This window comes from Ailuropoda melanoleuca, chromosome 2, assembly GCF_002007445.2.
Source record: "Ailuropoda melanoleuca isolate Jingjing chromosome 2, ASM200744v2, whole genome shotgun sequence".
In the NCBI taxonomy this organism is placed as follows: domain Eukaryota; kingdom Metazoa; phylum Chordata; class Mammalia; order Carnivora; family Ursidae; genus Ailuropoda; species Ailuropoda melanoleuca.
In genome coordinates this window covers 69,415,909-69,429,912 of record NC_048219.1, presented here as the reverse complement: position 1 = coordinate 69,429,912, position 14,004 = coordinate 69,415,909, and the positions used below count along the sequence as shown (strand labels likewise).

Sequence of the window (14,004 nt, the reverse complement as noted above, 5' to 3'; positions counted from 1 at the left end):
CCCCCCCCACCCCTCCCACCCCCAGGGTCTGGCCTTTCCATCCGGCTGCTACCCTAATCCAATCCTGCTACAGCCTCCACAGAGCCCCACCTCCCAGCCTAAACCAGAGAGCTCTGACCAGTCTCTGCCATTGATAAACCAGCACAAGGGAGGTCCAAACAGCTTTCCACCATCCAGTCCCCAACTACGTGTCCAGCCTCACCTGGGACCTCCCTGCATTCAAATATTTTGCCTCACCTAAAAGAATCTTGCTAACCCCAAACCCTGGAATCTCTACTTTCTTTCCTTCCTCTTTCGCTCACTCATTCATTCATTCAGCTAAGATTTCTTGAGCTCCAGCTGTGCGTCAGGCACTGTGCTGGGTTGTAGGGATACAATGGTGAGCAAAAACAGGTAGTACTTATCCTCGCAGAGATGATAAAATACACTCGGGGCTCTTCGGCGCCCTTCACAAGCTAGTTTAAACCACTCTATGAAGTCTTTATCACCCTGGGCGGTAATAATCTCTGAGTTTCTTGGATTCCTAACACAAGCCTTTGTAGCTTTTGTCATATACTACCCTTCACTGTATTTGTATTCACTGCCTTCTTTATTTGTGTACCCCCAAAGCATCAGCACAGAGCTCCCCAACGAAATCTAGCCCACCTAAATGGTAGTTCCTTCTCCAGAAATTACCAGCCACTTCTAAGTTTTAAGTGTCGCTTTTTTCACTTCCTCTGAAAATGTGTCAAGGGTCTTTTTCTTTTTCTTTTTTAGTTTTTAAGCACAAAGGTGTATGAAAGCTGCGGGTAAGTAAAAGTCATTTGCTTTGGGCTTTGGAATGTGTTTATGAACTTACAAATGAGAACATCTGATGTCTTAGGAATCTACTTCAAACAAAATAATGAAGCCGCCCCATGGTGACTTGGCATAGAAAGAACTTGGACGGCAGACAACTCCCATTGGACACTCCTACAGCCCATTGGATCCCTCTGTCAGGCCCCTTGATTAAGACCAGCACTGTTAGTTTTAACTGAGTCCTTAGCACCTTGGTTAAATTTTATGTTTTTGTCAGGCTCATCTCAAGCAAATTGAAAAAAACTGATAATAATTTGTTCTTACGAAGATTAGAGACAGACTACCCACTATGAATGCCTAATAGGTCAAAACAGCAAGTATTTTTTTAATGATTTATTTATTTATTCGAGAGAGAGAGAGAGAGAGAAAGAGAACACACTGGGGAGGGGCAGAGGGTGAGAGAAATTCAAGCAGACTCCACACTGAACGTGGAGCCTGACTCGGGGCTCAATCCCATGATCCTGAGATCACAACCTGAGCTAAAACCAAGAGTCATCTGCCCAACCAACTGTGCCACCCAGGCGCCCCAAAACAGCAAGTATTAAATTAAATCAATACCTAGAAAGTAAAATTTGACTCTAGTATGTCACTGAATTTAGAATTGGCTTGTTAGCATATACACAGAAATGTGCATTTCCCCATCACATATACTATGTAGTACTGTCAATTATATACACATACACATACATACACACCTGAAACTTATGTGTTCAAAACAGAGGATGAAAAAAAGCAGCCCTGAACAATGCTGGGTTATTTTTGCAAGGTTAGGGTGGAAGAAAGGAGAGAGGGAGAAGAAAGTGTAAACATACCACCTTTTAAAGCTAAAAAGTTTTCTGAGTTTTTAGGAGAATTCTATGTAGAAACCATTATATCTTAAGTTACACCAGTTAAGAAGCAAGAACATTTCATTAGACAGCCTGCAAAGAAGTTTTCAGAAGCTGGGCTTCTGTTTTCATCCATCCTATTAATATATAATGACAATTAATTCAATTTTTTTTTTTTGGTAGTCCACTGAAAGGGAAAAAAAGCAAAATTACATCCAAAAAAGTGGAAAAATCATTTTCATTACCACCATACATTCCCAGATATGGCCCAGACATAAAGCTGCCGCACATGCTGTCAGCAGCACATTTCTTACCAAAGCCATCACCACCCAAGTTAGAAGGGTGAGGCATGACAGGGAGGGGCGAAGCTGTTCTGCACCCTCCCCACCAGCCTCCGGCTCAAGACAACTGGGAAGTTGCTAGAAGCATAAGAGCATGAACTCCAGGGCCAATCACCCATGGCTTGAATCCCAGCTCAACAACTTAACTACTAGCTCAGTGACCTTTGGTGCTGATTAGCCTCTGGGCCTCAGCTTCCTCATCTGTAAAGTGGTGATAATAACGGCAGCTGACTCTCAGGGCTGCTCTGAAGACTGAGTGAACGCACACAGAGCACGCAGAACACTACGGGGCATGGGACTATAAATGTAAGCTATTGTTATTATTTGATTTGTATTCCAATGGGGAAATTTGTCTCCAAATTCAACTATATCTCCCCTTCGGTCAAAATCATAGCAGTTGATAATGCGAGCTGGCATACCAAATGATGGCCCTAAGACTCTATGAGATCTTATACTTGTCTATGTGTGCACATCCATAAATGGCATTAGCCTTTCCATTAAATTAACCTACTTGCCACATATTTTTAAAAAGTTAGATTTATTTATTTATTTATTTATTTTAGAGAGAGACAGCAAGGGCAGAGGCAGGGGGAGAGAGAGAAACTCCATCTGTCTCCCCTGTGAGCACAGAGCCAACGAGGGGCTTGATCTCACAACCCTGAGATCACAACCTGAGGCGCAACCAAGAGTCGGTCACCCAGGCGCCCCTGCCACATGCTAAATTGAAAACAAAAATCGAAAACAAAAAGGGTTTCTTCTCACTCTATTCCCACAAATATTTCCAAGCAAGGGAAGTTTTTCTGTATTTCTCTCAAAGATATCCTAGATCTGCATTCTGACTCACACCTATTCTACAGACTATCGAAGAAATCATTCTTCTATACATTATTTACCCAGGAATCCCTGGTTGCATTAATATCAGGGTGCTTTAATAAAGTTGAAGTGAACATTGAACATTTTAAATTATTTAAATCTTCAATTTAGCTAATTAGGCCTCATTAGAGGCTCCTCATTCTTCCACGCTAAAACACTTGGTGAAATGCTTTGAGTCCCTTCAGAAACCACTTAATATTCAGTCCCCAGAGTATGTCCATGAAAAGTCCTCTGCTGCATTCTCAATACCTTTCCTTCGCAAACATAATGAGAGGAGAGATGAAAATGGACGAGGCTGAAAATGAAGACCCTCTGCACTATCTTTCACAGCAAACCGGCTTTCCACGCATTAACACCCAACACTATTCCCACCATCGTAGTCAGGAGGGGCACACAAAGGTTACGACAATTAACATATTTCATCCTGCTAACTTTTGAGCCAAAAATATTTGAGCCAAGTTATAAAAAGTAAGCCTCTATTTGGATGACAGGGCCGAATTCCAAAACCAAAGAATTAGCCTTTCTGGAGAGTTGTGTGTTATTTGTAGCTTAATCAAATACAGATAAATCTTTGAAAGGTTCCCTTTTTATGGGGCTATTTTTTTGTCCCATGAGTGTGTTAGCCTATACTCTGATTTTAATTCTGATCTCTGAAATCATAACCCAAAGATAAACATATGGCTTTCTTATCAACCACACTTTACTAAAACAGCTCAGGCTTTTATATTAATGTGGTAAATTCTGCTTTAAAATCACACAGAAAATTCCGACTTCTTTTCTAATAAGTAGCCTCACCTCATGGGGCCACGTTGTTAAATCTTCTCCACCGGCTCATCAGAAGGTTGCCATTTCAAACATGGAGTGCTATTATCCTCTTAGAACTAACTAAACATCTGCACAAAACACAGCTGCGTCCAGAGTTCCCACAGCCTAATATTTAGAGAGTCTACTGCCTGATTCAAAAATAATAGTTGCATTTCCAAGGTGATCATTTAGCCAGAGAGGCAGCATTTCATTGATACATTCAGTGAGTAAGTACACAGTTACAAGGCTGTACAAGGCCCGTGTGAGAATGTATTTAAACACACTCCTTTCCTTGGAGAGGTATACCGTATGAGTTGACAGTCAAGACTTTTCTCCCCCAAGACATCCTCCACAGATAGAACACAGGTTACTATCATGCTTCCAGGAGCTTTGCAGAATCTATTCCCAGGCCTCTGTCCCTCCTCCCTTTCTTCTCTCTCTTGCCATTTGTCCACCTCTTCCTCTGTTTATTTCCTCCTCCTTCCCTTGCTCTTCTCTTCCTAGCCCTGCCTGTGAAATACAGACCTCGATAACTTCTCTTTCTTCCTCAAAATCACATCATTCTCATAGCTTTATCAACCCTTTGGGGAAAACCCCCCAAATTTAAGAACTTCAAGTCTATGCGATGTCCCTTAAATTCCTTAAATTCAACCTGATCAAAATTGAATGCCTGATGTCCCCACTAATGCCAATTCTTCCACCCTACTTCTTGCTCAGTGAATGGTCCCAGCAGGCTCACTGTGACCCAGACTGTCTTAAGGACTTCTTTGCCTCCTCTTTTTCCTCAGCACCCCAACCCACCCACCTGATCTGTTGTCAGTCATGTGGATTCAGATCTCTTCTGTCTACCCCCATTGCCACCAATCCCAATCTAGGCACTTATCTTCCCCTTGAACATTTCAGCAGTAAACTGTTCAGGAGTTGCCCTTCTTTGCGAAAAATTAGCTTATTCTTTAAAACAGGGTTCCTTTTTTTTTTTTTTTAAGATTTTTTTTTTTTTTAATGTGACAGAGAGACAGCCAGCGAGAGAGGGAACACAGCAGGGGAGAGGGAGAGGAAGAAGCAGGTTCCCAGCAGAGGAGCCCGATGTGGGACTCGATCCCTGAACGCCGGGATCACGCCCTGAGCCGAAGGCAGACGCTTAACGACTGCGCTACCCAGGCGCCCCCAAATTTTTCTAAGTGGGCTTTTACTTCCACCCTAACCCATCTTAGATGATGTTATCATATTAACTTTTTGAGAGAAGATATACGCACTCCAGAACCAGAGGGCCCGGTTTCAAATTCCAGCTCTGCTAAGTCTTCATTCTGTGACCTTGGGCAAGTTACCTAACCTCTCTGTACCCTAACTCTCATCATCTCTGTATGCTAACGATGATAATAGTACCAGCCTCAAGAATTGTTGTGAAAATAAAATGAATTCATGATTAATAGTTGTAGGGCACCTAGAATAGCACCCAGCATGCATTTAAACACTCAATAAATGTTTGCCATTATTTGCCATTAGCCCAGATCCAGTCATACCATGGACGGCCCCAAAACCCGCAGAAGAGTCCAATGGCATCCTATGAAATTGCGGATCCCCACCCTGGCATTCAATGTGCACCCCACTGACCTTTCAACTTCATACTGCACATCCCCATGGGACCTGCATACATACCAGGCAAACTGAGGGACTTACTAGTCCCTGAACCCACTGGAGAGCCTCCTTCCTCACCCTTGCTGTTCTTGCTTCGGTGATCTCTCCCCTCACATCTTTGCCTGATAAAACTCTGTCCATCCCTCAAACCAACTGTAACTCCTCCGTGAAGCCTTTTTCTAAACACTTCAACCAGACGTACTCCCACCTGCCCGGGAACTCCTCTTAGCACAGGGGCTATGTTAACCTGAAGACAGTTCTCTTTCTGTAACTCTCACTGCACTGCTGTCATTCTCCCTGCAGGCTTGCGGCTCCTTGAAGGTCATATGTGCATGCATCGCTACCATATTCTCTCCAGCATCTGGCCATGAGTAATATGTTGGGGTAACAAAAAAAGATGGACTCATGGCTACTCAGAACCACAGCCACTGCTGTGGCACTGTAGCTGGGCAAGTCCAAACCAAGAGAAGTGTACACTCTGCCCAGACTGGAGTCCTCTTCATAGTTTCAGATGACACCAAAACTCACAACAAAAAATGGGACGATCTCTGCAGCGAGTCTTTCTTTACAAGACAGCAGAAATACAGTAGAATAAATATACGAGCAATGGCATTTGTCACCCTATCCTAAAATAGCAACATTAAAATACATAAAAACTGTTCCTCACATATTAATACTACCATCAAAAAACCATCGAGCAACTGTGTTTGGTGGCTAAATGTAATTTCCTGTTAAGTTACCATTTAGCCATCCCTAAAGAAGTAACTCAGACCTCAATGTCAGAAGCTTGTTCTGTGACATATTAACAGCCTCTGGCATGTCAGTCACTGCAGAATGGAACATAATGACACATACACAGTCCCTACCCTCAGGCTCACAAGAGGTCCCAAACCCTAACCTCACAAAAAGAAAACCACAACAATGCACATTGCCAACAATAGACTGTACACTCAATAAACACCGCTAGCAGTGACATCAACCAGGTGCCCGGGGTCAGGGAGCAGGCCTTGCATTTCTCCATTCTGTCTGGGCCAGAGCTGTAATCGGACACCAGGGATTTAGACCTCATTCGGCAGCAACTCTGGGCATTCATAAGCAGCAGCAAAGGGCTCTTTCATCTCACTTTGACTTCAGCCAATCAAGAAGCATCCTGCCTCCAGCACCACTAAGAGAAATGTCCTGAAGACATCAGTTTCAAGAATCCCTAGGATGAAGTGACAGTTAAAGATGGTTTGCCCTCAAATAAAAGATAATGCTCTTAAAAGTCGAGAATACTCTCACTCTTCAAATGCCTTGGTGGTACCCACAAGTCCTTAGGCAGATGGGCCAAAATCCCTTTTAACGGGACATGTCCTAGGAAGTTTACTAGAGTCACTATGGTTCATTTAACTATGTTCATTTAATTGCATGTTTGGTTAAACAACAAGAAAATCAAATTAAATGTTTAAGTTAAAATATATTGGACTACTCTGAAACACCAGCTCTTTTAATGAGAACATAAGCAAGTCAGGTCAGCCTTCCTATTTCTTATTATGTTGCCTTTATTGAGTAGAGGTTTACCTTTCTTTAATTAAATTTTTATTGCCCTTAAAGTATTAAGATATCCTTTTCCTATAAATTAATTGCCTTTCACAGAAAACAGTTCCCTATTCTTAGTTTACACCCTCCAATCCTAATCCCGCAGAAGCAAAGTAACCGAAGAAAGTAAATCAGCACTCCTACACCACTTCCTCAAAGACAAAGAAAGTAACACTCCAAAGCTTGGGGCACCCAAAGAAAATAAGCCAATAATTTCTCACACAGGTAAAACCTTACTCATAGATATGACTTGGGTATTATAGCTACCTCCCGCTAAACCTGTCCCACTTTCCAAATAACAAGCTGCAGAAACAAAAGCATCCCACAAGACAACAGAAGCCTTGTGAGCTATAAAGGTGAAGCCCCTGTAACACACACACTTCCCTGTACTCTGTGGGTGCTCCATAAATACTCTGGGGCTGATTCACAGGCCAATTACAGCGTCTAGCAAGGACAGAGAGTCTCCCTGGTCCTACTCTGGGGAGTGTTAGGTATCTACGGTTGCAATTTGTGGTGGTGGCAGGAAGAGCTAATAGAGACAAAGGTCTAAAAGGACTGGGCTGTTGACAGCTTCACATTATGTTAACTTTCCCCGCACCTCTCCCCAAGCATCTAAGTCTTCAAAAAATGGTATTGTTACTTGCACCACTGGGAGGGGGGAAGTGAATAAAACTGCCATAATGGTGCATAGGGTTCCCTCACCAAAGAGCCAAGAGGCTAAAAGGTTGAGAGAAAAAACAACAACAAAATAGAAACTTACTTTTCATAGACCAGCTCCTCATCGATGGAGAAATAGTGGGTATTTACTGTGCTTTTTGGTCTATTCCTTAAAGTAGCAAAATATAACCGATCTGAAAGACAAGTTTAAAAGACGAGAGAAAACATGAGAAGCAGGGAAGCTGAACGTGGGTAGAGGTGGTAATACACGAAAGATCAAAATAATAACTGCTACCCATTATTTAAAGACCCCATTAACACGTGGAATTCTTGCAGAAACCTGATCTCTCCCAGAAACCCAGAGACGCAAGAGCACGAGAGGCGAGAAGGGGACCCGACTGAGACACTTAGCTGGGGGGCAGAGTTCCCTTATCTCCCCTGTTTCAGGCCCGCCGGAGCAGACAGAAGCTGGGGGTACTCGTAGAACTGGAGATGCAAGTTTGGCTCAGAAATCTCCAGACCTCAGCAGCTGCGGAAGGGGAAGACAAGCGAGCCTGCAGTTCCGAAGACTTCAAGAAGAGGAAGGGAGGAAGAGACAGGGAGGTGTGACTGGGGGTGTCCCAAAAACCGAGGCGAGCAAGACCGGGTAAAAGAGACCGAAAAAAAATCAACCGGAGGGGGATCCCCACCAGCTGCTGCGCGCAGAAGCCGGACCGAACCTAGCGCTGTCCCATTACCGGGCGGGAAGGCCGTCCGAGGGAGCTGCAGAGGGAACCAGGGACGCAAGAAAGACAGAGAAGGCGGAAGCAGGGGGTCCTCAGGGAGAGGATAGTACGGAGAGGGGACAAGCGCGCGCGCAGAGGCTGCAGGACACTGGGGGCCCCGGGAGAAGCCGAAGAGAGCGGCTGGGACGCAGGGGTTAGAAGTGAAGAGTTGGGGGCGAGGGAGGGTTGGAGGATGCGGGGCGGCTGCTCCTCACCTTTCATGAACTCGCAAGCCCCGATTAGTTCCCCTGATTCCGCTGCCATCTTAAGCGAGATACGCACGGGGGAGGGCTGGGTCGTGGCCAGCTGAGGTCACCCGCCCCCGGGGGCTTCCCCACTGCCCAGGAGCCGGGAAGCTTGCAGTCCCGATCACCGAGCCCGCCCAAGAGAAGCAGCAGGCACCGAAGGCGGAGGCGGCTGGGGGTCAGCGCGCCGGGAGCCCCGGGGACATTCCGTGGGGAACCCGAGCCCGCTCCGCGCGGAGCGCACACGCCCCAGGCTGTGGCCGCTCCGATTCGGACCCGGCTGCTGCCGCTGCTCTACCGCCGCCGCGCCAGGGAAACGCAGACCAGCTCTCACGGCCTGGCAAAGTCTTCCCCCCGCTCCCAAAGTGATCATGGAGGAGGAGACGTCTGGCCCCGATCGCGCCCGTGGCTACTCGTGCTGCAGCGGGCAGGACTCCGGTGCCCGCGGGCTGGCAGCAGCTGCTCCGGCTCCTCCTTCGCCACCTCCTTTCAGCAGCAACTCTTCCTCCTCCTCCCCCCTAGGTCCGCCCTCAGACCTTCCTCCCCGCCCTCCCTCAGCCCCCTCCACTTTCAAGGCTCCGCGGCCATCCCTTAAAGGGACAGCCCCGCTCCTTTCTCGGTGCGGGGCCCCGCGCCCCAGTTACCAGGCGCCCCGCAGGTCACTAGGAGCCAGTTGCTAAGGCTTTGTTGCCGTCCACCAATTGCTGTACAGGAAACGGGGCCCTCGGCCCAGGGGAGCCGGGCGGGGCCTCCAGACCAGAAACTTATGAATGAAACGGTAGAGTAGGGAGTGGATGTCGGAAAGGGCGCTATTGCGGATCCATAGGTAAGGATGCGCCGGCGCCCCTTCCTTTTCTGCACCCACTAAGTCTTCTCCCCTCCAGATTTTTCTTCTCTCTCTCTCCCCCTCACCCATGTTCTCCTAAACTCTTGCGTGCGCGCGCGCACACACACACACACACACACACACACAAAAGACCTCAGATCTCCGCGCCCTGCCTGCCTCCTAAAGCAAATCTTTCAAGCACTCCGCATCCCCCCACCACTGACGGATCTCCATCTTTATAAAAAAAAATAAAATTAAAAAAGCACGACCTCCTAGCTCAAAAGAACATGTACCGGTTTCCTCTACACATACTGGACTTTGATATAACTTGTGTTTTGTTCTCCTGGGGGAAAGCGTTCCCGTCCGGTCCCCCACGTCTTCTCAGTGGGACCACCACTGTGGGCGCAAAATCATCACGAATGCCTAACCTCTATATTGCTTTAGTCCAGGAGCGGGGTGAGGGAGCGACGCCAGCCGGGGGGAGGGGGGTGCGGGGAGGAGGGAACAGGCGACACAGGAGAGGGCCACTTGAACACGGGGGAAATTAACACAAAAGAATCTCGTTACGTAATCTTAGCTGAAGCGTTGCAGGGAGTGGGTTGTCTCAAAAAGGCCCTTGTCTTGTTTCTGTGAAGCTCCTCACACTGTCTGAACAACTTTAATACTGGGTGCTCTACGGACGCGCCTAATTAGAGGACAGTCCCTTCGATATGAAAATGGCGCTACGGCTCCATCATCAGAAGAGCATGCGCTCTGAGTGGTTTCTCCAGAAACAGAAAGGGATTTACGCCCGCCTTTGGGAGAAAGGGGGCGCACAAGTGAAGAGGCGCCAGGCCGACTTTGAAGGAGCGCTGTGAGGCCAAGGTGTAGAACTCAACTCCATGGTCTTAGCCCGTTAGTCAGCTTTGCTGACTCTCCAAAAAGCGAAACAGTAACAGAAAATAAATATAAGGTGCTTTTGGAAACCTGAGTGGTTTGATTTTTTTTTAATTGCTGGCATAAGAAAAAAATATATTTGTATTAATTGTTCAGAAAAAATAGAACATCTCAATTCTAATCAAACATGTTCTTGTAAGAGAGTGAAAAGCAAAACCTAACATCCAATCTTTAGACCATATAAATTTAAAGCTGGAAGAATCATTAAGAAGCACCTCCTATACCCTATGCCCATACAGGACCATCTATAATCTTCACATGAAGAAAAAATATCTCAACAGTTTCTAAAACTATAAAAGTCCTGAAAGATGATTTGTAATGAGTATTCTGTGTTGAGATGCATTCCATGCCATACAGGCCACTGGCCATGGTTATGGAGTTCTAAAGGAGGAAAATATCTCTCAGATATGTTGTCCACGCTCATAAAATTACTTGAATTTTGCCTGATATTCCTCCAGTCTTGGTGTCAACAATCATGTTGGCCAAATCAAATTATTTTATTGAAAATTTCTAACAGCTTTTGAATGTGAAAGATGGCAAAGGAAAGTGAATGAACATCTCAACTTAACCCCTTTGTTTAGAAGTCCGAATTCAGTGGTGGTAATCTGTTTCCAAAACTGCTGATTTAACATTTGTGTAGAATCTAAATTCACTTGCAAGTTTCCTAAAAACTTTTCATCCCAGTACTGTATTAGAAAAATTAAGTGAGGGGTGCCTGGGTGGCTCAGTCATTAAGCGTCTGCCTTTGGCTCAGGGCGTGATCCCAGCGTTCTGGGATCGAGCCCCACATCAAGCTTCTCTGCTGGGAGCCTGCTTCTTCCTCTCCCACTCCCCCTGCTTGTGTTCCCTCACTGGCTGTGTTCCCTCACTGGCTGTCTCTGTCAAATAAATAAATAAAATCTTTTAAAAAAGAAAAAAAAATTACATGGAAAAAAAAAGTCCACATTCTCATACAACACTTTTAATTTCACAAAGTAAATAGTCTAATGAAATGAACTCTAAATCTGCATTTTCAGAGAAAGCAGCTTTAATTGAACACCCTCTTGTTATTTTCTAAAATGAATTTACAAAAACATTTCTTTCATATAATTCTCCAGCTTAGGAATTTTGGTCATGAAGAGTGAATTATGACCTGAACAAATAGAAGTTCTTAAAACTAAGAACTCAAAATGAAAAAGTTTCTTTTTCCTTAGCATATTTACAATATGGATATTATAATGAAATTCTTAAAGACTCTCTAAGTAATTTTTTAATGTTGCAGGAAAGAAAAACAAGTGATTATCAGTATAAACAAATCTCTCTAAACCAAAGTCTGCACAGTCTAAAAGATATGGAATATTCTACAAGAAAAATTGTAAACAAGCTAGTGCATGCACAGCACACATCCACGTCAAGGTTCTAATGAGATCATAAAACACTTTATTCCCTCAATTATCATGAGGTCAGTGTTCCTATTGGCTGCAGTTTCATAATAAAGGCATGATTTCAGTCTATGGAGGAAGATAATAGAAGAAACTTCTTTCCAATCATCCAATTTAATAAAGTGTTAGGAAATGACTTTAATTTTAAACAACAATAAAGAAAGGTGTTTCACACATAAAGAAAATAAGAGAATTAAGATGTCACTTAATGAAGTAAAGGAAGGTAATGCTATACATAGAAATCTAACAGTTAAGTATAAAAGTGTCTCAACAACAGTAGCTCTGGGCACATCACTTGAATCCTGTCTCTCACGCCCTGAGAGGCAGTCTACAGACTATGTGTGTGTACCTGCAGAGCTAGAAAACTCACTGTAGAAGGCAGCTCCAAAACATGTCACCAAAATACGTCTGGTTCTAATTCTGCCCCATGAGGTGGTACTGAACACCCTTAGTCGTTCTTGAACATAACACCTCAAAAATGCAAAGGCAGCTCCCCTCGATCACTTCCTCCTCTTAGTCTTCCCCAAATTAAAATCCTCACTTCTTTCAAACTTTTCTTAAATTACATGGCTTCAAGTCCAGTCACTGTCTTCTCCAATTTGTCCATATCCCTTATAAATTGTGTCTCAGAACTGAATGCAGGCCAGTGATGACTTAGTGCGACTAGTTCTGAGAACGGAAAAAAGCACCGATAGAAGAGTCAGATGAGAACAAAGCCGATGAAAAATGTGAAAGGACCAAGTTGTATCATTTAGCTGCAAAAAGAAGGAAACCATTCTCTCCTGTTGGTGAAGGGCAAGGAAAAAGTTGGTTAGGCTAATCAAAGACCTGACAACTGGGTTATTTACGTATTCCATTCAAAGTATCATTTCTTATTAGAATATATTATTGGAACATGCTCTTTTAGTTGCTTTTTCAGTCATGATGATGTTATATGAGCAAGTAAAAAAATATATAGAATACATACTTTGAATTCTTTCTAAAAATTAATTTTCAGTTTAACTGTGAAACAAGGAAAACTGTCCACCTGAGTAATTTGAAATTCAAAGTAATTTGAATTGTCTAAATATTTTGATTCCTTGCTTGGTGCCAAAAATAATTTAAAGGAATTTTTAGTATATATATATATATATATATATATATATACACACACACACACCTATAGATGGATAGATAGATATAAAATTACAATTACAAACTGTTATTACAGAACAATCAGAATACCAAAAATAGGTAGATAATGTGACTCATGAAATAGCTGCTCACAGAAGCTAAAATCTTGGCCTAACCCAGCCATATTCTGCATCACACTGATCACCAATGCCTGTTTAAGAACTCCAAACCAGAATCAAAGATGGTAAGAACCTGGAAGGATCTGGGAGATCAGCTAGTTCCAGATTTCAAACAGGCTCCCTAGAAACTAAGGTAGCAGAGGCCCTACCTGGGGATGGGGGTGGAGAGTGATGGATGAGCACACAGGGCTACCACAAAATATTTCACTTGTAAAAATGACATGGCAGATAGAGGAAAGAAAATAGAAGAAGAAACTGAGGTCCATAGTGGGTAATTAATTTTCTGAAGTCACATAGCTGATTGGTGTTAGAAACAAGACCAGTATTCATTATTTGTGCTAATGCCAATAATCTTTTCCCAATTTTCTCCTAACTTAGCTCATCTTACATTGTTTAGCTCATGGGTTCTTAAACTTTTGAGATAATAAAATGTCAAGCAAAAATAACGTATATGCCTAATATCTTTTCTTCACATTTTTAGAGAAAATAATGAAATAATTTAAGCTCAGAATGGAAAATAAGAGATGTTGCATTATCTGCCTTTGCTATTGCTGTCATATGGTTTCTATTAAAATCTGAATTATTTTTCCCACTATTTTTTAATACTATAATCAGTATTTTATAGAACATAGTTTGAGAAATTTAGTGAACATTAACTATAACAACTCAATTCAATAATCATCTTATCCTTGACTGATGCAGCCAGTAAAGAATGACATCACTTTAGAAGACGAAAGTTCCATGGCTAGGTCATACTTAGTGCTCAATTTATTGGCCAATCTGCTAGATTTTTCAAATAGGCTAACAACCCAATAAAATTTTAAAACTTACAGAATTTGGGGCACCTGGATGGAGCAGTTGATTAAGCATCCAGTTCTTGTTTTTGGCTCAGGTCCTGATCTCAGGGTCCTGATCTCAGGGTCATAAGATCAAGCCCCGTGTCAGGCTCTGCGCTCAGCACGGAG

General features: G+C 43.6%; 1 protein-coding gene across 4 annotated transcripts in view; it reads right to left on the bottom strand.

Moving 5' to 3' along the window:
• Nucleotides 1–9,104, bottom strand: part of CDC14A (cell division cycle 14A) — a 167,540-nt gene extending 158,436 nt beyond the window's left edge. The window contains exons 1-2 of one of the 4 annotated variants that reach the window (XM_011226918.3): nt 8,535–9,104; nt 7,659–7,749 (exon numbers count right to left, since the gene is read on the bottom strand). In XM_011226918.3, the coding sequence (XP_011225220.1) occupies nt 7,659–7,749; nt 8,535–8,583 (140 nt within the window). In that variant the 5' untranslated portion in view covers nt 8,584–9,104. Of the gene's footprint in view, nt 1–7,658; nt 7,750–8,534 lie in introns of those variants that run through there. The other 3 variants (XM_034653979.1, XM_034653977.1, XM_034653978.1) reach the window with 3 other exon arrangements.
• Nucleotides 9,105–14,004: the final 4,900 nt, after the last annotated feature.